This window comes from Heterodontus francisci, chromosome 10 (assembly GCF_036365525.1).
Source record: "Heterodontus francisci isolate sHetFra1 chromosome 10, sHetFra1.hap1, whole genome shotgun sequence".
Taxonomy (NCBI): domain Eukaryota; kingdom Metazoa; phylum Chordata; class Chondrichthyes; order Heterodontiformes; family Heterodontidae; genus Heterodontus; species Heterodontus francisci.
The window spans coordinates 75,281,532-75,307,364 of record NC_090380.1 but is presented as its reverse complement, the minus strand read 5'-3'; the positions used below and the strand labels follow the sequence as shown (position 1 = coordinate 75,307,364).

The 25,833-nt window shown below is 41.2% G+C and overlaps 1 protein-coding gene and 1 long non-coding RNA gene across 2 annotated transcripts in view; one reads left to right on the top strand and one right to left on the bottom strand.

Moving 5' to 3' along the window:
- The window catches only part of spag17 (sperm associated antigen 17), a 428,416-nt gene extending 413,909 nt beyond the window's left edge, over positions 1–14,507 (bottom strand). Inside the window, exon 1 of the mRNA XM_068040791.1 lies at positions 14,311–14,507. Within this exon, the coding sequence (XP_067896892.1) occupies positions 14,311–14,376 (66 nt within the window). The 5' untranslated portion in view covers positions 14,377–14,507. The remainder of the gene's footprint in view (positions 1–14,310) is intronic.
- The window catches only part of LOC137374539 (uncharacterized), a 93,296-nt gene that overhangs the window by 34,273 nt on the left and 33,190 nt on the right, over positions 1–25,833 (top strand). The gene's annotated exons all lie outside the window — the stretch shown is intronic.

The window sequence follows — 25,833 nt, the reverse complement described above, 5'->3', positions numbered from 1 at the left end:
AGGAGAGGGATGATGCAGACATTGTACTTGAAGAAGAGGAGTGTGAAATATTAGATACAATAAGCATAATGAGAGAGGAAGTACTAGAAGGTCTGACATCCTTGAAAGTGGATAAATCACCAGGGCTAGATGCATTCCAGGTTGTTAAAGGAAAACAGGGAGGAAATAGTGGATGCACTAAGGATCATCTTCAAATCCTCACTGGACGTGGACGAGGTGCTAGAGGATTGGAAGTCTGCGAACGTTTTACCATTGTTTAAAAAGGGTGCGAGGGATAGGCCAAATAATTATAGGCCAGTCAGTCTGACTGTGTTGGTGGGTAAATTATTAGAATCAATTCTGAGAGACAGGATAAACTGCCACTTAGAAAGGCACAGATTAATCAGGGATAGTCAGCATGGATTTGTCAAGGGAAGGTCATGTCTTACTAACTTGATAGAGTTTTTTGATGAAGTAACAAGGAAGATTTATGAGGGTAGTGCAGTGGAAGTTGTCTACATGGATTTTAGTAAGGCACTGGACAAGGTCCCACATGGCAGACTGGTCAGTAAAATTAAAGCCCATGGGATACAGGGGAATGTAGCAGGTTGGATCCAAAACTGACTCAGTGACAGGTAACAAAGGGTAGTAGTTGACGGATGTTTTTGCGAGTGGAAAGCAGTTTCCAGTGGCGTTCCATCGGGCTCAGTGTTAGATCCCTTGCTGTTTGTGGTATATATTAATGATTTGGACTTAAATGCGGGAGGCATGATTGGGAAATTTGCTGATGACACAAAAATTGGCTTTGTAGTTGATAATGAAGAGGATAGCTGTAGACTCCAGAATGATATCAATGGTTTGGTTGAGTGGGCAGTGAAATTCAATCCAGAGAAGTGTGAGGTAATGCATTTGGGGAGAGCAAACAAAGCGAGGGAATACACAATAAATGGGAGGATATTGAAAGGGGTAGAAGAAGTGAGAGATGTTGGAGTGCATGTCCACAGGTCCCTGAAGGTGGCAGGACAGGGAGTTAGAGTGGTGAAGAAGGCATACGGAATGCTTTCCTTCATTGGTTGAGGTATTGAAAACAAAAGCAGGGATGTAATTTTGGAATTATATAAAATGCTAGTTAGGCCACAGCTGGAGTATTGTGTACAGTTCTGGTCACCACATTACAGGAAGGACATAATTGCTCTGGAGAGAGTACAGAGGAGATTTATAAGAATGTTGCCAGGCCTTGAAAGTTGCAGTTATGAGGAAAGATTGGATAGGCTAGGGTTGTTTTCCTTAGAACAGAGGAAGCTGAGGTGTGATTTAATTGAGGTGTACAAAATTATGAGGGGCCTAGATAGAGGAGACAGGAAGTGTTAATTGTGTGATTATATGCAGGTGAAGGGAGTTAATTGGGGTTTTAGTTGAGCACTTAAAATCAGACACTCACTGGGACAGGGAGAGGGATTTGTGTGAAAAGCTACATGTTTGTAGTCTTTTTATTCTGCACAATAAATGTGAAACTGAGTAAATATAGGCTCCAACCTTATACTTCTATAACAAGCTTTCTGGAGTTTAGCAGGAAGGACCTGTTTCCCCTATAGGAAAGGTCAGGGGCACAGATTTAAGGTGATTGGTCGAAGGATTAGAGGGGACATGAGGAAAAACCTTTTCACCCAGAGGGTGGTGGGTGTCTGGAATTCACTGCCAGGAATGGTGATGGAGGCAGAAACCCTCAACTCATTTAAAAGGTACCCGGGTATGCACCTGAAGTGCTGTAACCTACAAGGCTATGGACCAGGTGCTGGAAGGTGGGATTAGATTGGCCAGCTAGTTTTTCAGCCAGCACAGACACGACAGGCTAAACGGCCTCCTTCTGTTCTGTAATTTTTCTATGGTTCTAAAAGCACAATAGCATAAAGGTAATAAATACTGAATGCAGAAAATGCTGGAATCAGTGCTGACTCAAAGTTATTTCTTCCCAGTTAAACCTGATATTTGTATCCTATGCATGAATATCATTGTCCATAAGCACACAATGCATGCAATTAGCGTCAGCAGCAAAAAGATTACTAAAAATAATCAAAGGAGGAGACAATAATGTAGTGGTACTATCACTGGACTTGTAATTCAGAGGCCCAGGCTAATACACTAGGGGCACGGGTTCAAATTTCATCACAGCAGCTGGTGGAATTTAAATTCAATTAATTAATAAAAGTCTGGAAATGAAAGGTAGTCTCAGGAATGGTGCCATGAAACTATCACTGATTGTTGTAAAAGCCCATCTTGAACACGTCCTGTAGGGAAGGAAATCTGCTGTCCTAACCTGGTCTGGGCTATATGTGATGCTAGACCCACAGCAAAATGGTTGATTCTTAACTGCCCTCTGAAATGACCTAGCAAGTTGTCAAGAGCAATTTTGCATGGACAACAAATGCTGGCCTTGTCAGTGATGCCCACATCCCATGAAAGAATAAAAAAAAAATTCCAATGTAATTCAAGGGCTGTCTTGAAGTGATCTAATTTTAGAGTATAAATAATAATTATAAATTACCAAAGTTTGTGGTTTATGATATCACTCGAAATCTGATTAGATTTCAATCCCATAACATTCACAGATACAACCATTTTTTTCTGTTAATATGGGTGTTGATGATTTCTAATAAATGCAGTCCCCAAATAATTGCTTGCTGCCTATCACAACCAAAATCTACAATACAGTTGTGGCCATTTTACCCTGATCCATTCCCCACCTGCCAGGCAGTTAATTGGGCAGATAGGTTCTCATATCACCAAGGCACCTATTTGCTTGAACATCTGCTGCCTGGTTTCAGTGCTGCGGTCAGTGTAGGTTTCAGGTAGATGTTACCTGAATAGAGGTGAGACAGAGGATCCCCCACCCGTCTCACCTTGTGATTCTTGACCAAGAGAGACCTACAAGGTACAAACTCAAGTTCTGTGATCAAATCAGGGAGTTTATTAGGCTTAACCAAGATATACAAAGTTAATACTTAACAATGGCAATAGGTATGTCCCAACACTCAGCACTGGTTCTTGCTTCTGATCTTGCTGGGGCACGGACTTCTCTCCTTCTTCTCTTGCTGTGGGCTGTGGTCTATCTTTTCCTTTTAAGTGTGCAAACGATGTTCTGTTAACTCCTCTCTAAGTGCGCCAACGATGTCCTGTAGCCCCCTTACTTTTATCCTTCTTGGGGTGCTAGGATCTTACCATATTAGGTTACGAATTGTTCCAAGTATCCTAATTGTTCCATGCTGACATCATTGTTAGACCCTAGTTAGTTAATGGTTCAATCTACACACTTTACAGATGCTTCCTGTTTCTTTTTGTTTTAGCAAGAATTTGAAAGTTCACATTCTTGCTGATACCAACCATTTTTGCAATTCTGCAGTTTCACATTTATCTCATCTGGCCCCCTGAAAGGAGTGCTGAGATCTTCAACCCATCTCTCCCATTGTTCTTACACAAAAGTTTAAACAGAGTATAACCTTGAAAAACCATTTCATAATAAATCAAGCATTAGCTCAAACAAACTTCAATATATTAGTGTACATAGCATATAATTTGTCCTATATTTTAGCTGTCCTTATTTTTCACAAATGTCAAATATGTCACGGTCCACAGCCCCAACAATGTGGGCCCCCCTCCAGCTACATGACTTCCCTTTTCCATTTTAGGCTTCATGCAATTCCACACAAACATCTCTCAACATTGACAAATTGACATATTTCAGTGAAGATGACCATCACATGGTTTGCCATTCAGGCTTGACATTGCAGTTCTTGCAGAAAAGATATCACAAAGTGATTCATAAAACTAAGTCATTAAATGCTCTAAACCTTACATCAGGCCACAGACACATTTTCTCCTTCATTGGCAAGACTCTCTTCAATTTGTATCTTATCAAAAAAATTGTCTAATTTTTGGTGATCAAATGCAGAAAGCTAATAATAGGAAGCTAAACACATTGCCATTTAGGCAACTATTGTCAGGATCAAATTTTTCAGTTCCTGCGTGGTGCAATTGCATGCAGAGCAAATTTCCACTTAATCTGCCCCAAGAATATACCTTAACCCCATGCTCAGAAGATCACTCTACTCCACTAAGTTTGACATTTCTCTGTGTGTGACTGTCAATTTTGTGTCAATTATTGCCAAATCTGGGGTGATTTTCTGCCACAGATTCAATTTAATTAAGAAAGAGGCTGAAACTCCTCAAACTCATTTTACATTGGATCTTTGCAACCAGCAAACAAAGGAAACTTTGCTCCTTCACTCTAGGCTGGACTCAAACCCAGATACTAGAAGTGAAAGGCTAGTGTGCAAATCTACCATTCCACTCATCTGCCAATTTTGACATTTTTTTTTGTTAGAGAAAGCATAATTTCCCTGCTTTTCAGAGGGAATTATGATGTAATAATTGAAACAATTTTCCTAGTTTTTTCTTTTGTGTCAATGCACTGAGGAGATATATTTTCCACTTTCCAAACATCAAAGGGCCTTCTATCATACTGCTGTAAATGTTTTATTTCTCATGCTGTCTATATTGAGCTCAATTGTTAATGTGAAGCAATTTCATACTGTGAATTTGTAAGTGCATCGCTGAGAATAAGAATAACTTCAACTCCATCTGTTTGTGACTCTTAAGAGCTATCAGGGATGGGTAATCTATTTGGGCTCGATCTGAATCCAGATCCCGAAGATCAAAAAATATTGCCCAAATGTAGTGCACTATCCACTCCACCCAGACTTTCACAGAAAGTTTGTGACAAACAATATTCTTCCCTTGTCTTTCTTTTCCTTCTTTAATTCGATGCACTGATCTCAAGAGCTTTAAAGCTTTGAATGGCTGCGATTTGTGTTGGTAACGTTGAATAAGGTAATTAGCTTATAATTAAATTACAGAATAATGTCAAAGTTGACATCAACTCTTTCTGATCCTGGATATATCTGAGGATAATGTTCCGGCACATTAGACTGGCAGGACCAGCTGTTAGGATTTGACACTACTGGACACATATTTGACATTTTGATGCTAAACTCACTCAAATGATGTGCCTTTAAAACATGACTTTACAAAAATTACCTTATCCTTAAGCATTTGTCTGAAATATGCTCCATTTGGCGTAATTTGTTTTACATGATTATTTTGAAACTGTTTTAAAATTTATCATGAGATAGTTGCCTTCTGATTGGACTTGCCATCTTCTTCGTATTTCTGAATGCAGTTGTTAAAACACGAAAAGTCTTTAAGCAGCTGCTTCTCATTGTTTTTAGCCAAACAGCAGGGGAGGAGTGGTGTCGAAAGCACATGTCAGGCAAAAACACACCATGTTTCTGCTCCTAGTTTTTAGAAATGTAACAAAGACAATGGAAGTGATGGGAAGGTCAGCCATCTCATCATGAGCTTCAAAAGTAACTTAAGACTGTCAACTTGCACTGAATTATAGATTGTTTTGTTTTGTCTTCTCTGGACTTGTACCAGTTGGGAACTATTAATCTCATTTCACATTGTGGTAATTAGCACTAGGGGCCTCAGCCACGAATATTCATAATATAAACATCACAATATAAGATCGATAATCAATATGGGTGTGCAGTTTGAGCTTTCAGTAATGTTAGCTATGATGTGCTGAAACAATCAGATCTTTGACATGATGTTACAAGAGGTTTTATTTTTTATTAAAAACCTTAGAATTCTGTGTGTTCTTAAAAAAACTGAAAATGGGATTTTCAGTCGACTTGGACACCTGCAAATAGCTGGAATTTTTGGATTTTGACGTTGCATGCAAGAAGAGGAGAAGCAAGCAGTTTCAAGGAAACAGCAAGGGGTTTTGACCTTCTAAGAGCAACACTTTGAATGACAGTGGAGACTCTGTCTGGTCACTTGATTGGCTCAGGAAGGCTTTTTGCTTTCACTTTGGACTGTTAAAAACCTGTGAGTTGGACAAAAAGCAGGCATTTTGAAACTTAGACCTGACCTGCCTGGAGACCCATAAAAAGACCTCTCTCTGTAAAGGATACTTGCATCTCTTGAAAAGAAATCCTGAATTTGAAAGGTGGCAGATTCCTATTGCCTCCAGTCTGTGAAGCATTCCTGTATCCAGTGAGATTCCTGTTGCCTCCTGTGCTTTGGGAAATCCTGGAACCTGAACAAAGCTTCTTCTGCTGTGTTGCTGCTGTGAGTCCTGAGCAGACCGGTTGCTGCACCCCTACTGAAAGACCTGTGTGATGCCTGCTGTAGTTGAATTGTCTTGAACGCCTACCCATCAAAGAAAGTTCATCAACCTTGCCTGGAGAGAATTCGAGTGGTATCTGACCATTCAACTCTGGGATACCTCACCGTACCGAAAATATCCTACCAGAATGTGATGAACTGATTTATTTTTATTATTCCTTCTATTCCCAAGAAACAGATGTAAACCAAAATCCTTTTTCCTTGGTTAACCTTTTTTTTGAATGTATATGTGTGTGCATGAGGGCTAAGCAACTAAGGAGCTTTTCATATATATAGATTTATCTCATTAGTAGTTAAGATTTATTATTTCTTTTCTAATAAATAGTTTTTGTTGTTGTTGTTTAAAGAAACCTGGTTTGGTGTGCTTTATTCTGGGGGACAAAGAGAGTGTCTAATTTGGCTATTCCTTGGTAGGTGGGAAACTTTAATGATATGCTGTGACCTGTGGAATAGTGGGACTGAATTAACAGTTGCAGTTCTCCCGCCTTGGTTGTAACAGTGGGAAGATTGCACCACTTCGACTCTTAAATTATTTTAAATCTCTGTGTCAGGGAGAGGAACAAATCAATTTGGATTGGATTCATATAATAATAAAAGCAAAATACGGCAGATGCTGGAAATCTGAAATAAAAACAAGAAATGCTGGAAATACACAGCAGGTCTGGCAGCATCTGTAGAGAGAGAAGCAGAGTTAACGTTTCAGGTCAGTAACCCTTCATCAGAACTTTGGATTGGATTGGATTCATACCTGGTTCCAGAAGATAAAGGACAGTATGGTAACCCACCAAACTACCTCTATTCTATTGTATGATTTTGAATATTTTGTGTATTTGAGGCATTATAGCAAAATCTCACTGTTTGCAATTTGTGGTTTGCTTCTTTCCTGAATTGATAGTTTGTGCTATAATTTATTATCAAAGTTTTACTTTCTTGTTGAAGTATATAAAGTATTATTCTCTGAATACCCTTCTACACAGTTGAAATGAAAAGCACATCAGTTCAGCATTTTTGTAGGATTAATGGTGCAGCCTTCTATCTCAGGTGAAGAGCGTTACCAACTGAGCCACTTAAGAAAGGCGGCAAAGAAAAAAGAAAATGGCAGAAAAGTTTGAAAAAGATGAATGCTAGTGAAAAGCACAGACTGAAATTAGAAACATTTAAGGTAATAAACAGAGAAAAAAATATATAGGAAAATACTAGAGGACAAGCAGAGCTGAAGAGGTAATTGAAGGAAATATTGAAAGAAGAAATGAGGAGCACAAGAAGAGAAATAATGAAGGAAGAAAAATAGGAAAAAATATAGATATATTGAAATTAATAACAGGGATGAAGCCAGTACAAACGACTAAAAAGGGACAAAGTGACAGGTCTAACTTTGTACTACAAAAGGCTATGGCTAATTAAGGCGGTGCCTTTAATTTTTCAGAACCACATAACCTTAAGTCAGAAATAGTTTAAGATCTCTTTAGTGATTTTTGATAAGTCAGTATGACTTTATTATTGCAGGCCAATGTCTGATTTGAATCTTTGTTTATCACTGACTTTTGGCTGACATTTTAGGACAGCAGACTGATCATGAAGCAGGGTTAACTTTTAAATAGCAGTTTGCTGTAATTGAAAATTACGATCACTGTAGGCCTTCCACAGTCTCAAAGTTGTCATGCCGTGTTTAAATGTAATTTGAATGTGTGAAATTTCAGATGGCCATTCAGGGTGCAAAGGTTTAGTACAGCAAGGGCCGCTGGTGCCAGTTCGGAGCTCGCTCTTAAAAACAAAAGCTGATGAAGACCGTAAATTACTTGGAGAAAATGTTGACAAGATTAATATGCAGTTGATAGCAAACCCTTCACACCAGGGCGCCAACACATAAACGCAATCAAAAATATCGCCTCCAGCACCAATGGACATAAATTCCTGAAACTTGAAGGGGATATGTTGTAACGCTATCGTTTCTTGAATTCCAGGTAATGGGATTGGATAGCCCGAGTCAAGCCAGCTCGATGGTTGTGCTGAGGTTATAGCTGGGATAAAATGTGAAAGTGAGAGTTTGTCTGTTCAGCAGTCGGCAGCAGCTGTGAAATCTCTGTGAGCTGCCACCTGCTGATAGTGCTGAGCCTGGGACATGCCATCTTGATAAATCAGGGAACGTTTGGGTAGCTGAAGGTCATGGTTGTTTCAACTTTTCTGTTATTGAGTTTTATGCCCAGCCTAATTCTTTACGTATGCAGCACGGTTGTTTTTGAGTTTTGAGGATAGTTTTAGGTTCCATGGCTGTTCAGTCAATGATGACCTCTGTGATGGTCAAAAGGGTCTCCAGGATTAAATTCCTTTTGGAGCCAATCACATTCGCTGCTTGGCCTTTCACTCTAATAACTCTTAATAATTCAAGTGAAGTGTTTCATGAATATTTTTGATTATTTGGATTATTATTTACAATAGCAGAGCAATTAAATATTTGACTTTTGTAAATGGATGTCAGGGAGACAACAGAAGCATAGTCCACCAAAATGCTTCAACACTGAGCTGAAAAGGAACTCGGTGCCTGGGAGAACATTTTACAATCCTTGCTTTGAATTCTACTCTTAGCAATGCATTACTGCAATGTCAGCTTGTGTGTAAGGGAATGAATTAGTGAATAAGGAGAGAAGGAATGGCAAAGCTAAAGATACAAAATATGGGCTTAAGGTAAGACTCAGAGCTCATCTTCCCCCATTCCTTTTATTGCTTCCACACTCAGAAACTCCCATATCCCATCCCACATAAGGAGACAAGAGTCACAGTTTTGTTGAGCCCCCTCCCCTTACCCCCACATGTTTGCATGCACTGCTCCTTGTTATGTGCAATCTTCACCTGAAAAGAAATGGAAAAGGGACAAATGTATATCTCCTCCAACTCACCAGGCCACCAGCCACCTTCTGTGGATGTGCAAACATGTAGCACTCCAGTTCCTTGTGCTTGAAATCTATTTGTTGCTTGTCACATTTTACAAGCCAAAACATTAATATGGGAAAATTACACAGTTGCCGACAGCAATGTGGCTATATATTTGGGGAAAGATAAAGGGCTGAATTTTTGGGGTCACCCGCCCTCCTCCCGCAGCTCCCCCCCCACCGCGCCAAAGATGGGAACGGAGGCGGGGTCCAAAAATACTGGTGCTGGGTGGTGTGTTGATTTCAAGGTGCTGACAATAATGAGGGTGAGGGGGAGGACATGAATTCCACTCTCCCTCCAATTGAGGCCAATTATCACAGTTTAGAAGCTCATTAAGAGCTTGTCAGAACCTGTTCTTATAATTTTTGAAGGGGCAAACAATTTACCCATGCCTTCAGAAATTGACAGTTGAAGGCAGGTTGGTAAAGAGTGGGGAGCCCGTCATGGGTGCCCCAGAGCTTCTCCCCTGCTCCATAAAAGGGTCAGCAGGGCAAAGAGAATAGGCACTTGGTAAGGGGGTGACCTTGGCACAGTGCAGGTGGCAGGGAGAGTGGGCACTCAGCACCCAGGCTTTGAACAGGGTCGGCATCATCCCGGCATCGTTGGGGCAGAAGAGCGGGGGACAGGCTGCCATCGTTGGGCGGCACAGTGGTGCAGTGGTTAGCACCGCAGCCTCACAGCTCCAGGGACCCGGGTTCGATTCTGGGTACTGCCTGTGCGGAGTTTGCAAGTTCTCCCTGTGTCTGCGTGGGTTTCCTCCGGGTGCTCCGGTTTCCTCCCACATGCCAAAGACTTGCAGGTTGATAGGTTAATTGGCCATTATAAATTGCCCCTAGTATAGGTAGGTGGTAGGGAAATATATAGGGATAGGTGGGGATGTGATAGGAATATGGGATTAGTGTAGGATTAGTATAAATGGGTGGTTGATGGTCGGCACAGACTCGGTGGGCCGAAGGGCCTGTTTCAGTGCTGTATCTCTAAACTAAACTAAACTAAACTAAACTAAAAACAATTGAGCAGTCACTTACCCAGAAGGAAGGCTTACAGCTGTCAATGGGGACATGAATGTCATATTTTGGCACAGTGCCAATGAGGGGCAACACCCTCCACAGAAAGGGCTCAACCCTTGGCATCAGAAGGGCATGGGCGAGGAAATAAGGGCAGGAAGGCAAAGGAGGCCAAACTCTCAACAAAGGATCGACCGCTGAAGACGGAGCTATCTTGACCTGACCAAGACCCAGTGCTGCAGGAGACTGTGACTCTCCAGGCCAATGGTCACAGACATCTATGCCCTCAATACCAAAGACCTCGCATCACTGGCCATTCCTTGAGAGTCGCTGTCAAAGTCACCGAGGCTTTGAACTTCTTCACTTCTAGCTCCTTCCAAGGATCAGCTTTGGACCTTAGTGGCATCTCAATTGTAGCTGCACACCACTGTGTCTCGCTAGTTACTGATGCCCTATTTGCCAGAGCTGGACAGCACATTCATTAAACGACAGACATGGCCTTGAAGTGACAGAGGCCATTGGGTTTCATTTCCATTGCTGGATTCCCCCAGGTGCAGGGCATCATCGATTACATCCAAGTGGGCATCAAGGCAGCAAGTGACCAGCCAGTGAGATCCACTCCCTCAACATCCAACTGGCCTGTGAACAGAAGAGCTTCCTCCATGTGTGTGCTCACTTTCCTGGCAGCTGACAAGACTCCTTCATCCTCCACCAGTCCATGCTGCCTCAGATCTTCACTCCAACCCCTAAAGTGCATTTATGGATCCTAGGGGACAAGGGAAATCCCTTGAAGAGATGGCTACGGGAACCCCAGACAGAGGCACAGAGGCAATAAAACCAATGCCATCTGCTCAGCAGGACAACCATTGAGCAGGCCATCGTGCTTCTGAAGTTGCAATTTCAGTGCCTGGACTGGTTGGGTGGTACCCTCCAATACCTTTCTGTGAGGGTCTCGGTCCTTGTGGTGGTCTGCTGCGCTGTCCATTACATCACCCTCCAGAGAGGTGTGGACCTTGAGGATAGTGAGGCCCTGAAAGGAGACAGCTCATCAGGGGATGAGGGGGAGGTAGGAAAGGAGGAGGAATTGGAGGGGGAGGGAGATGGCGCTGAACAGAGAGGTTCACCTGCTGCATGACAAGGTGCCCTCCTCCTGCCACCCTCTGGGAAGACGACCTCCCTCCTCTCCCTCATGGCTTCCAGCTTTATCTGCAAATTGGCATAGTTGAGGTGAGGGGCTTCCCTGCCCTGGGTGCCAAACCTCTGGCTCCCCTGTGACATCTCACTTCCCTCTGGTGAAGCAGAAGGCTTTGGCACAAACCACAGATCTCCCCCTTAGGACAACCAGCGGCCTCAGTGATGGTTGTCATGGGTGTCTAAATGAGTCCCACACTTCATCTGATCCGCCTCCATTACTGCCCCCACTGGCTCGAAGTGGACAGGAAACCTGTCTCCATATCAAATAAGGGCTCATTCCTGTGAAACTCTGAACTTTAATCAGTTTCCCACTGAAGGTTGGTTTCTGACCCAAAAACAGGCCCAGCTCCTGATTCCCGCCTCCGTGGTGAAATTTCAGCTCCAACAGTTAACAAATTGCAATTGCAATTTTAACAAATTCCTATGTTCCTATTCTTCCTCCCTGATGTTACATTAAGTTTAAAGTGAAGTGCAGTGAAGTTGCATTGTGAGCCAACAATGTGCAATTAAAAACATTTACTTCATCAACCTTGCATAAAAACAAATTTTGTCTTCACCTGCTCCTGGGTTCAGGCCACAAGTGTGACAGCATTCACTTGCTCTGTCACCTCTATCCAGGCTGCACTGGTGTTGTTCTTTACTGTCGGATCACCCTCACTTCTAGAAAGAGCCACTCTTCGCCACTCTTGCAATAGAAAGGTACAGTTCTCCCTCAACCTTCAAACCCTGTCAGTCTACTTCTGGCACTTTTTTTATTCGTTTGCAGGACATCTTTAAAAGCAGCCAGCGATCCTTTAACAGCAGCTTCAAAAGCCAGTGGTGCTGATATTCACTTCCTGAGCCTGTAGCACTGCCAATGTACCGTGCATTGCTCACATGCCCACCAGGAGCACTGCGTATTTATTCTGGTGTGCTTACATTGCACTATAGCACAAGGTCAGTAGGGAGCGCCAGAGGTGCACCCACCAGTGAAACCTCTGAGAAGAATCCAAAGCCATAACAAACAGTTTGTTTATGCTCAGTGTTCTGTGTCAGTTTTCTGCAACCAGTTCTCATCAGTATTTATTAGCATAGTGTCTTTGTTATCAATGTTTAATATCACAATCTGCTTATTCCTACTTAACATAACAGCAACTTGCATTTATATAGCACCTTTAATGTAGTAAAACGTCCCAAGGTATTTCACAGGAGCCTTATCAAACAAAATTTGACACCAAATTGCACAAGGTGATATTAGGGCCAGATGATCAAAAGCTTGCTCAAAGAAGTAGGTTTTAAGGAGTGTCTTAAAGGGGGAAAGGGAGGAAGAGAGGCAGGGAAGTTTAGGGATGGAATTACAGAGTTTAGGGCCTAGGCAGCTGAAGGCACCAATGGTGGAGCGATTACAAACGAGGATGCTTAAGAGGCCAGAATTAGAGGAATGAAGATATTTCAGAGGGTTGTGGGGCTGTAGGAGATTATAGAGATTGAGAGGGGTGAGGCCATAGAGGATTTGAAAACAAGAATGAGAATTTTAAAATCGAGACATTGCTTAACTGGGAGCCAATTTCAGGCAGCGAACACAGGGGTATTAGGTGAACAGGATTTGGTGCAAGTTAGGACATGGGCAGCAGAGTTTTTAATCACAAGTTTATGGAGGGTAGAATGTGAGAGACCGACCAGTCGTGCATTGGAATAGTCAAGTATTGAGGTAACAAAGGCATGAATGGGGGTTTCCGTAGCAGTTGAGCTGAGGTAGAGAGGAAAGGTCAAAAAGGACAAGGAGGGATAGTTTACCTTTGTCATAGTCACACAGGACATAATTTGTGACTTTGATAAGAGCTGTTTTGGTAATATGGGAGGGGCTGAAACCTGATTGAAGGGAATCAAACATAGAGTTCCAGGAAAGATGGGCATGAATTTGGGAGGTTCAAGAACTTTGGAAAGGAAAAAGAGGTTGTAAACGTGGCAGTAGTTTGCAAGTATGGGAGAGTCAAGGGTTGTTTTTTGGGGGAAAGGGGTGATGACAGCAAATTTGAAGGAGAGGGGACAGTCCCTGAGGAGGGAAAACCATTAACAATACCAGCTAATGTGGCTGCCAGGAAGGAAAGTTGAGTGCTTAGTGGTTTAGTAGGAACAGGAGGTGGATCTTATGGACAAGATGAGCTTGGAGAGGGCATGAGGGGAGATAGGAGAGAAACTAGAGAAAGATGCAAATTCATGGCTGGGAAGGGGAGATTCTTAGAGGAGGTTTGGTCAAGTGGGCTTGGGGAATGAAGGGAAGTGGCAGAGGCTCATCTGACCATCTCAATCTGTGAAACAAAGAAAGCCATGAGTTCCTCCCTAGTTGTTGGAGTTGAGGGTGGAGGAGATAGGGGAGAGGGAATTAAGATGACTGTTTGCAGAAGAGAAAAGAAACCAGGGATTATCTTTGCATTCCAGGATAATCCTGTAATAGTGAGCAGTTTTGGCAGGTGAGAGCAGGACCCAGTAGTGCTTTATGTCCAGTCAGATGTGGTAGTAAATGGCTAAACCAGTTGTCTGTCATATCTGTTCAAACCTGTGTCCCTTGGACTTAAGGGAGTGGAGATGAGAGCTGCACCAGAGGGAACAGCCAGGGTGAGAGAGAATAATGGTTTTAATGGGAACTAGGGTGTTGTGTGATTGCCTTTAGGAATGATGTCCCTTTAAGTATGCTAATGAGCCAAATACCAGTAAATAGTTAGCTCCATGCTGTATATATTCGTTGGCTGTTAATAAACCTGTTTGAGATCTTCAACCAACTGAACTCTACGCATCTCATTTATGTTGCATCAGACAGCATAAAAAGCTTCTCATTGCATAGTGGCAACTGTGGTGAGAAAACAGAATCCAATATTGAAGACAGCAAAAAAACAGCTTTAAAAACTACCTACAGCTAAAAGAGATAAAGTTAAAAGAAACACTGGCCCAAACAGTGTAAAAAAAATCTCACCTCCAGCTGTAGAAGACAGAGTTGAACGACAGGCTGAAAATCAATCACTGTGATCGGGTGAGTCATTGTGCCATCCGCAAAGGAATCCCAGTTAAAAAAAAAGCCTTGAGGTGTTTAAAAAAATTGATTCTTTTCAAAGGCTCAGTGGGAGAAAAAAGCAAGGAAGACCCGATTCCTCCCCCAGACTGATCAGGTCAGCGCCATTACAGGAGGCATCCGACAGTGAAAAGCATGGGAATCCTCAATTCATGCAGCTCAGAGCTAGAGCTATAAAAGAAACCCATTAAATCACTCCAGCGTGAAAAGCTTTCATTCACTCAACAGAAGTTTTTAAAAGGGAAAGCTGTACAGAGTCACAGAAGCAAGTTGTTAAAGCAAGGTTTTAAAGCAAAAGAACAGCTGGAAGATGGATACCAATTTTCCCAGCATGAACTGGAAAGCCTTGGATATCCTATCCAAGTTCAAACTGTTCCAACAAAGAACGTAATTATGCTTTATAGGCCACATAATTGCAGAACCAGGAAAGCAGGCAGTAAAAACAATGATAGCAATTGGAAATGAGGGATTGCACAGAATCAATACCTTTGGATTATCTGAACAGGACCAGAAAGATCCTGCAAAGATATGGAAAGTGCTGGAAGATCAGCTCTGATTGAGAGTGAATTTTCAAATTCCCCACCTGGAATTGATGCCCTTCAGGCAACAGCCTCAGGAATCAATAGACCAGATCATTAGTAAATGCTGTAGTAAAGTCAACGAATGCGATTTCTCAGAAGCTGAGCTGTCAAACATAATAATGGATTTGGCGATTGCATCAACACACATTGAAGCATTTCAGAAATACCTCTTGGGAAAAAAGAAAGGTCACAGAATTGATTCATTGCTAGAAGATGGTAGGAAATACGAAGCCATTGTAGCTGGATAACAGCACCTGCAAGCGCTAGGTGCAGACAACAGTATCGGCACTACAACCAGGTCGAAAAAAGCAAGCAAGCTGTGTGTAAGTGCAGTCTGTCCCACTCACAGCAAAATTGCCCTGCATTTCATGACCTGTGCAAGATATACGGTGCAAAAGGACACTGGGCCAGCCTATGCAGGAATTTTGGCTCCAAAAACACAGCCAGAAGCCACGGTTGGACACAAACAGACAGAAAACATGGCAATAGCAGCAAAGAAAGTGCCAGAGACCTGCGTAAACGCAAGCCGATACACAAAGTCCACAGTGAAACAGTCCTGAGACAAGACTCAATGAGGAGTAATTCTCAGCAGGAAGACGAACAGGTGTTCCACATTGTGAACCTAACACATCACGTGGATGTAGTCCAACAACTGAAAGCTTTCGCCACTATCAACATCACATGCCCAAAGAAATCTGGCAAACATGCACTCAAGGTCAAGAGTAATACCGGCGCCTGTACAAATATGCAGCAGTCCGAATCCTCAAAGATATGTACTGGAGTCATTGGAAGTCAATGATACAACCAACAACTGCCAAGTTATCTGCATACAATGGGTCACCCAACCCTTGCAGTGGCACACTAAGAATACAATGCAGATATGGCAAGTCGGCATTGAAACCACAAACATTCTACCTAGTAGACACGAGCGGACCAGCAGGGGCAGGACTACCAGCGTGTAAGGACCTCAACATAATAACTATCCACAAAAGCATTGCCAAGGGGAAATCTCCAAGAACAGGAACCCACTCGCAGACTTTGATCAACATCAAATGGTGCAGTCTGGAAACCCAGCAACAGCACAACTATGCTGCGCCTTCACTTCTGCTCTCCAGAGAACCACCAGCACCACAACGAGCCAGAACCGGCAGGTACCACCATGAGACCATGTACTCTTCCCCCAACAAGTCCTCGACATTGAGCCCAAGACCTTCAGATGCGGAGGATGAGGAGAGGTGAAGGACACGCAATGTCATGAAGAGGCAGAGGAGAAATGTGTTGAAGCATTGTCTATTGGCTCTTCAAGATGAGGTGCTGGAACTTTCCAAGAATGGCAAGGCCTCAAAGGTGGTCATTTTGAGAAAACCAACAGAGTATGTGAGCCGGCTGAAGGCAGAACAAAAGAAACTGAATGCAGTGAAGGAGAAACTTCAGAAAGAACAGCTACAGATGAGACACAAACTCCCCGAACAAGAGTTGTTAAACCACTGAGATGATATATGGACTTTTGAGCCTCTATACTTGTAAAGTTCATAATCTCTATACCTGTGTAAATAATTTTGGTGTTATCTAATTTTGTATGTTCTTATTTTTAGCATACGAGACTTATCTTTGGAAAGAAGGGGGATGTTGTGTGATTGCCTTTAAGAGTGATGTCCCTTTAAGATCTTAGTATGCTAATGAGTCAAGTACCAGTATGTAATCATGTAACACCAAGAGGCATCTTCTGTAAATAGTTAGTTCTGTGCTGTATATATTAGTTAGCCGTTGATAAACCTGTTTGAGATCTTCAACCAACTGAACTCCACGCATCTCATTAATGTTGCATCAGACAACATAAAAAGCTTCTCATTGCATAGGGCAACAAAAGCATAGGTAAGGGTGCAGTTGACTGGATCAGTAGCTGCAGAACTGCTGTGGTGAATGGTAAGCCAAAGGCGAGGCAGTTAGGATTTTGAAAGTGCAGTTGTAAGTGAATTGGGAGAGAGTATTTGCATGGATAGACACAATAAGAATTTGGGTTCAGACATGGGAGGGGGGATTGTGATGTGGGTGGAGAGTGATACAAGGCAGTGATCAAAGATGGCCTTATCTGCAATTGACACAATGGGAGTAGTGAGGCCACGTGAGATGGCAAAGCCAAGGAGGTGGCTGTGAGTATGGGTTGGGGAGTTTATATGGTGGGAGAAATTAAGGGAGAAGCAGAGGGCAGTGAACTCAGAGGAGAGAGAGCATGATGAATTGAGATGGAGGTTGAAATCACTGAGTTTGAGAAGTCACTTGGTACAGATGCTGAGGGAGGAAAACAGTGAAGATATCTCGGTGAGAAAATATTTATGGTACTTGGGTGGGTGGTGGAGAATGAGGATTTTAAATGAGAGGTGAGAGGGGCAGTACAAGGTGAGATGCTCAAAAGTGCCAGAGGCGTAGGGGGACAGGCCAAGGTGTGATTTTGTAATAAGAGCCACACCACCACCGTGACAGTCCTGATGGGCAAGTAGTGGAAGATATAGCCAGGTAGGGAGGCTTCATTTAGGGAGAAGGTGTCATTACCCCTCAGTCAGGATTCCAGCAATGCTATGATATTAATTCAAACACCCACAATAAGCTCATGGATGGCAAGGGCCGTGTTCTCAAATGAAACGACATTTTGGAGGGAGATATGGAGAGAGGCAGTGATAACTGATCCACTGGCAAAGTTCACAGGGTCAGCACTGGGAGCAATGAGTTGGACGGGGAGGAATTGGAAAGATTAGTCCCCAGAGTGAGTGCTGGACAAGAAGGTCAGCAAGACAGTAGGATGGGGCAGTTCAGATTGCTGTTCAAAAGTAGGTAAAGCTGAATGCCTTGATGGGCCCTTCGGAGGATACCAAGAGATGCACAGAGGGAAGCTATCGGCTTATCTAAGAAGGAACCAAGCCTGGGACAGTGGCAGGAGAGTTGTGAGGTTGAGGGATGCTGAAGCTTTGGTGTAGAGATTTGGGAGGGCAGGGTGCCCAAGAGTGGAGAAATTAAAGGAGTCATGATGGCAGGAAAGATGAGTCTAGGAAAGGTAAAGAGAAAAGACATTTTTTTAAATGTAGAAAAAAATGTGGAAATATAAGTGATGGCAGCCAAAATGCGCAGATGAATGGACATGGGAAAACACAGGTTACGTAGGCCTGTTTATGCAGCAATTGTGAGGATTCACATATCCTGGTAGTAAATGAATATATGTTTATGATTATACAGGGGAATATTCTATTTCCTGTGAATGACTTTCATTTATCTGGTTTGTTTCTGAGTGTTCACATGTTATCAGTGAAGGGCTGTGTATAGTAGTCAGCGTTAGTTGATAATACAAGACATATGAGAAAATATCTTCTGTTTTTGACTTACTGAGGGATCCACACCTGGGTTCAGGTTGTGAACATAACAATATTATATATTCAATAAACATAAGTTAATAGCTATTGCACTGACTAATAAAACAGCAATTCAGTTCAACAGTCTAATCACATCATAAACTTGACATCTGACTGTTTTATGAATGTCAGCTTAAGCCTGAGACCATATTACTATCTTAAATTAATCACCAGTTTTTGTTGCCTATGTACAACATAACTTAAAAAGTATTGCTTTTTATTTTTCTTATAATTATGCAGAAGGCATTGTGCAGAGGTAAGGTAATGTGAGGATAAGGGATATTACAGATAACAGTGATACAGGACCTGAAAGTATGTGGTGGTATGCTTTTCGTGATTCGTATCATACTATTACACTAGTTTTTCCCAACAATGCATTATGGGGAAATAAAAGATGCTCTGCATAAATTATTAATGGATATAACTTATTTCATGTTGCTGGGGACAGCTTAAATGTTTGGTCACTATTTGTGTGCCATTCCTTTCCTCTGTCAGATGCAGGCTTTGTGCTTTATTATGGAAAAGGAGATGTTATGTGGTGAGTTTCAGGTCAAGGACATGTGTTTCTCAGGCTGGGCAGCAGACTGTAATAGTTTTATTGACAGATAGGTCTGACCAGCTGTTGTTGAGCAGCCATGAAGTAGGCAGTGATCCTGTAACTCTCTTAACTGCCTGACCTCTGAATAAAACAATCCTGCTCAATAAATAAGGGAAAATTAAGACGTATCCAAAGTATTAACATCTCCTATTGCAGAATATCCTCAGGGTCACCTTTTTGCTTAAATATCATGAAGCAGTAGGGTCGATGTATGGAACTACAACATATTTAAGAGTCACTGCTGTTAGAAGTTTCTCTCTGATATTTTCGACCATTCTTTACTTTTAAAAATACCTATTTATCTATTTACAAACAATGCTTTAATCCGTTTATATAGTACACAGAGAAAATCTCAGGGTCTAGTTTTATTTCTGTTTAAGTGTAATACAAAACAGATCAATATGAGAAATATATCAATGTGCCTTGTACATGTAAATTAATTAAAATGATTTGTCTCCCAGGAATTCTAGTATTCTGAAAGAATTGTACTATAGTCATCTCCTGCTCTTCACTTTAATGGAAATGCCAAAGATCTGTTGTGATGTCCTTGGGACTTGGGTGAGGTTTAGCCGAGTTTGGTATAAGGTGTGAGGCAAAGACAGAGAGACAAAGACTGCAGCAGCTGAATGTAAAGACTTCTCCTTTTATTCCGTCTTGGTTTATTCTGTCTTGGTTCCATTTTACCTTTGCTACAACAGCCTCTAGAGTACATAATGCCCAATGCAATTGCAATTTCAAAACACTACAGCACTACACTTTTCCGGAAACTGCACTTTTGAAATAGGTCAGAAATATCTTTATTATAACATAAAATGGTGGACCTTTATTTTAAGCTATCACCTCTGCTAGGAACAAGCAGTTAATATTTTCAGCAGCATCAATACTGACAGTTTAATAATGCCATCAGATTCACAATATTTCTGAATTCCCCCTTTTTGTTATTTCCCCTCCCTCACCAATCTGGTTCCTGCATCACATCTTGCTTAGGAGGCTGCAGCCTATCATCTAGGCCTTTACCAAAGTGGCCCTTGAATCAGTAATTTAGAGATTTATTGAAAGGATCCAGAGTTACACATGCTTTGCTCATTAGCACATCTCAATGATAGCATTGACATTCTACCACTCAATGATACAACTCAAAAGCACTGCAACTATGCCCATTCCTCACCCGTGTCTTAATTTGTACAAGTGTAAGATCTCAATAACACAGCTCCTTTAAGTGCAGTTTTGTATCCTTTTCAAACTATGTAATTAGTAATTGTAATCTGTGTTAGCTTCATCTGCCGTTGACAATTTTTCTCAACAGCCAGTACCCATAGGGAATACTCACTACTGCGGTGTAGCCAGGCTGCAGCTTGTAGAGGCCTCAGTGATCCAAATATTTCGCCTTTTCTATCCAAAGGAAAATGAACTGGAGGAGAAATATGAACTATTCAAAGCAAAGAACAAAAAGAAACAGCAGATGAGGGAGAAACAAATCTGCTTTAAAAATTCAAATGTCAACAGTGAACAGACAGTTAAATTATAGAAAAGATAGAATTGAAGTATTTAGGATGGTTTGATCATAGTGGATGTAGATGGAATATTTGGTACCTTGACTGAATTCCAGAATGGAAAGGGGAAGAGCATCCCAATTTAAAATGAAACCATTACCTAGACAGTCATCATAATGTTGGACACACAGTCCAGAGAGTTGCCAATTTAATTCTCAGTTCAATTCATTTGCCTTTATCAGGCAGAATTCAGCAGTTCTTGGCCAAGGTGAGGGACTACTGACCAGCGGAGCACTTCTCCGAAAAGGGAGGGGAACCACTGGTAGGATCAGTCTGGTAGGATCAGTCCTGCTCCACAGAAATGGATTGCATTTCCCTCTCTGCTAAAAGAAGAAGCATGACAGCAATACTAGACCTCAAAGCGAGCCAGGAAAAGGTAAGTAAAAATAAATAAATCTCATAAAGCATCCCTGGAAGCCCTAAAGTGAGAACAGTTAAAATCTGTAACAAAAACAAGAAATGCTGGATTCACTCAGCAGGTCTGGCAGCATCTGTGGAAAGAGAAGCAGAGTTAACGTTTCGGGTCAGTGACCCTTCTTCGGAACTCCGTGATTGATCCTGACAAAGTGTGGGTGTGCAGATCATAGAATCTGTGCTTAAACACTGAGATCATATCCCTAGTTGCTAAATCTGCATTCACCCTTTCCCACCTCACCCAGCAATGGAGTTTGTATTGACTTCTTAAACTGCCTTCAATGCACCAGGGACAGAAAATATGATACTCATTAGGTAACTCCCCTTCCAATACCTGTCCTGGGTCACTCATTAATGACAAATAAAAGCAGCAAGCAGATATTTACTTCATCAACTCTGCATTGATTCTTTCCTCTACCACAAGTATTTGTTTTGAAATAACCAGAATTCTCTTTGAAAGTGAGTAATGGTCTGCAGTGCCCCTCCCCACTTGTTGGTGCCTGTCTGTAAATTAGATTATTAACAACCACAGTATTTCACAGTATTGATCTCATGCTAGAGAAAGCACATAACAATACCTGCCTAATTCCAGCAGACACCAATATGAAAGAAAATTGAAATTCACTTCCCTTTAATGTAGTATTTACTGATAATAATTACCATGATGTGGCAAAATATGAGCTTGGAACATGTTATTAATCTGTACCAGCGTCAGGATATAGGAATGTATCTGAGCTGTACCTAGGTGGAAAAATGATACTTCAATCAAAGCAGGGGTGTGACACAGAACTGACATGGAGTTCACAAAAATAAAGGGCACATGTGGGTGTGTATATATAGATGTGCTGTTTGCGCCATAGGGGGACTGCTGAAAGGGTAATTGGATAAGTGAAAAGGACTATAAAATAAATTGCTGCTTGGGACATTAGGTGCCTGCTGTATTCAAAATCAAACATCAGCACGAGCAGCACAACAGCAGAATGTACATCACTATCACAACTGATAACAAACTAAGCCCAATTTAGCATTACCTGGAATGGGGTACTAGGGTCCCCTACAAATGTAAACCAGTTCAAATTTGAATAAGACTGTCTCTTGAGCTGCAGCACTTTGTAGCTTCTGGGTCAGGGAAATACTGAAAACAGAAAAGAAGTATACTCATAATAGAGGAGCCAGGATTTGAAATCAGATGGTTTGCTGCAAACTGGGAAGCTTTTATAACAGTGATATAAAAGGTGTATGTCCTTCACATGAATGAATATCCTTCTCAATGAAATGTGTCTGATGGAAAAAGCAATGTGATTTCCATATGTTGTGGTTTTGGTAGTTTCCTGGTTTTAACGGAGTATATTGAATTGTGATAAAGAAACAAACTACTTTACAAAAATCATTTTCTGTTTTAATTTACGTAACTATTTTACCTTGACTTAATCTTTCATTAATTTATTTTAAACATTGTTAGTATTTTTACATATAACATATTTTCAGTGTGTGTTGATATATTCAATATGTGTCATAAAGTCTTAAAAATAATTTTAAAAATTAAAAAGTCATAGAGTCATACAGGCAATGAAGGAGGCCATTCAGCCCATTGAGTCCATGCCGGCTCTCTGTAGAGCAATCCAATTCATCGCATTCCTTGGTTCTATCCCTGTAGCCCTGTAAGTTTATTTCCCTCAAGTGCCCATCTAATTTCCTTTTGAAATCATTCATTGAAAAATTATTCCAGATTTAGTAATTAATTGAATTTAAATTCCAGCAGCTGGACTTGAATTTATATCTCTAGAGCATTAGTCCAAGCCTCTGGATTATTATCCCAGTAACATTATCACAGTGCTACTGTTCCCCTACCTTTAATTGTAACCATTTAAATTCCAACCATGGGATTGCTGAAAAAAACATCTTTTTGGGTGACAAATTCGAATCTAATTTTAAATTGAAACTGCTCTGTGCTACACATTCTTTTTCCGTCCGTAGGTCCTCACTATGTTGAAATAGTTGTGCATTGCATTATTCTTCTTTAATTTATTTTTTCACAGGATCTTGAAATTGAACTCTACCTCCCTCAGTCCTCAGGCTTTTACAATCCAAATCTGGTGTCACCTAATCACTGTTTTCTGATTTAACTTCACTCTTTGCTCTTTTTACCATTTTTTTGACTTTTGCTTTTCACCTTGGCTCTTCAATAAAAAAAATGCATTTTGAACAATTCGTCCCCAAAGGGTTTGCTATTCTAGCACACACACATCATTAGTAGTTTTCGGCAGGTTTGAGGAGACTGACCCAAAAACGAGCAGCGAGTACAATGAACTTCTGGGGATCAGAAATCCAATTAACTCAGTCTTTAGAAACACATTACCAGTTTCATTTCTCTGGTGCTGAAACTCAAAAGTCAAAAATGTCATGTAATGATTAGTGTTGAGGATTTCAGTGCAAAAACAATGTTCGTGCAGGAATCTGTGTCGTTAAATAGACAGTATCATTGCTCAAGAGCTTTCAAGTAGACCTGTTTTATAGGAGTATCAGGAATAGTCTGCTCCAAAATGATTCTTCAGTGAGATTATACTGATGATGCAATCCATTATAAAATTAGGACTGAATTAGAATAATATATTTATAACAGATGCTGTGAATGACATAATGCATATAGCATTGAAAGTTGTTTTCACAGCAGATTCACATAGTGTAAACTGTAAAAATTGTCTTTCTCAGCATATAGATTTTTTCCTATAATTACAATCATTATTTCAATATTTACTCTGGAAGCAAAACCAGAATCAGATGAGATTACAGAATGGGAACTGTAATGCTGGTGAGATTATTCTAGGCTCTAGACTTTTGATCTCTTGCAAACAGCATTTATTCTCGAATATGGATATATGCCAAAACAAGGATCAGTTTTGATATGAACAATATTTATGCTAGAAAGGGAATCCTTGTTCTAATGTAAATAAATAAAGGAGGAAAAAATCATTCCTGGTGGTCATGTTAGTATTCTTTAGACACAGTGGTGTCACTGCTAGGTAAAGTCTTTTCTACAAACAGGAATTAAATAGCTTATTCTGATGATTCACATTATATTTGATCTTAATTCAAGTGGTAAAGTGCTGGGAAATGAACAGTGCAAAATTTATTGGAATGACATTTATACAGTCACTTGAAGAATTGCAGTATTTGATCATTACTGGATTACATACCACTGCAGTGGAAAGTTTTGAGAGTGACTGGGAGATTCTCATCAAAACAATTATTATTTCTCCTCCCATCTGCAATTTACTTTATTATTATTTTGTGCTCCTTATACCTTACATTGGTTGAGAGAATGGGGCAAGTGACGTCCTTCCAACCTTTGTTCCTGAGCTGGATAATATGAGATGCTGAAGAGTGGCTTTGGTTGAATCTAACTTTGAGTTTGCCTCCCTCGCTGTGGGAAAAGACTTGGTGATCACTTGCTATTTCCTCAAAAATATAGCTGAGGTTAGCCACTTGCCCTGTGGGGGTTTGTGGCTGCAAACCCACAATTAACTTCTCCATGGCTCAATGCATTAGAACACCTAATCATTGCATCCCTGCTCTACATAGCCAGTAATTGATCTTTCAATAGCGTCCACTGCCTAGTCCTAGTACATCATGTGTGCAGTCTTCGTAAGCCCACAAAAATTAATTTACCAATTAAGAAATAATTCTCTCATCAGTTAACTCAAACGATCTTTTCAGTTACATATTTGAGAAGTAAGTAAAACAGTGACATAATAAACATTGGATGCTACATTAAGCAATGTCTCAGAATAGCATGACTATCAACAGATTTTTCAGAACTATAAAAGCAGCCAAGCATACTATTATATGGTACTGTTTTAGTTTTATTTTGAATTTGTTCCCAGTCAGGGAACCTGACCTATAGTCTGCCTCCTGCTCTGCGGTTTCCATGTCCGCTCGCTGTTGACTGATATACTCAAGAAACTAATCATTAAGTGAAAGCTGAGCTGTGAGGAGAGCAGTTTGGAGATGTCGAGTAATTAGCCTAAACAGCTGAATTCGATAGGCCAAGTGCTGAGTGAAATTACTAATGACTGTTGTCAGATGCTGAATGGGAAAGGGAAGGGGAAGGTGAATGTCAGAAATCCCATCAGAAGTCAATATTTCAACTTTTTACATGGAACTGGGATTTTAAGCTTAATTTTCTAGAATGCTATAAAAGGCACATGACAGGATGACTGAACTATTCAGAGGCTACATTCCTGAATCACATCTGCACTTTAATCACAGTAGTTACTCATTACACTTATAAATGTTCATTTCAACTGCACTCGTATTCTGAAAACTTCTTTGGTCCTAATGTAACCCTTTTCCTCTTGCACAGGGCGATTGCCAAAGGCCAACATAATTCGAAACTTAAACCATTTGCACATTTTTGGTGTATTCTTTCAAGAACATAGTGATCGATTTTAATTCGGGATGGGTTTTGGGTGGAAGGGGCAGAGTGAGAGTAAAATGCACTTACCGAGAAAATGTGTGGCATGGACATTTTTTAACTCCTGGCCCTCATTAACTCCATAGGCAGGAAGTGGTTGCCTGCCTTCAGAAGATTAGACAGGGAATGGCCATCTGCCAACATGAAGGTAAGTGTAGAGAAGAGAGTATCAGGATGGTTTTGTGGGAAGGAAGGAAGAGGAAGCCTAGGGCAGGAAACCACAATTTTCCTTGTGGGGTCTGGAGGAGCCTTCAGGTTTCAAAATCTGAAGAAGTTCACATGAGGAAAAATACATGATAGGCCACCATTCTGTAGCTCCCATTGCAGAGGGCCATACATGTGGGTAACCAGAATCTGTAGGTTAGGGCCTCCTCCTACAATGCTCCTACTACTAGGCACTTCC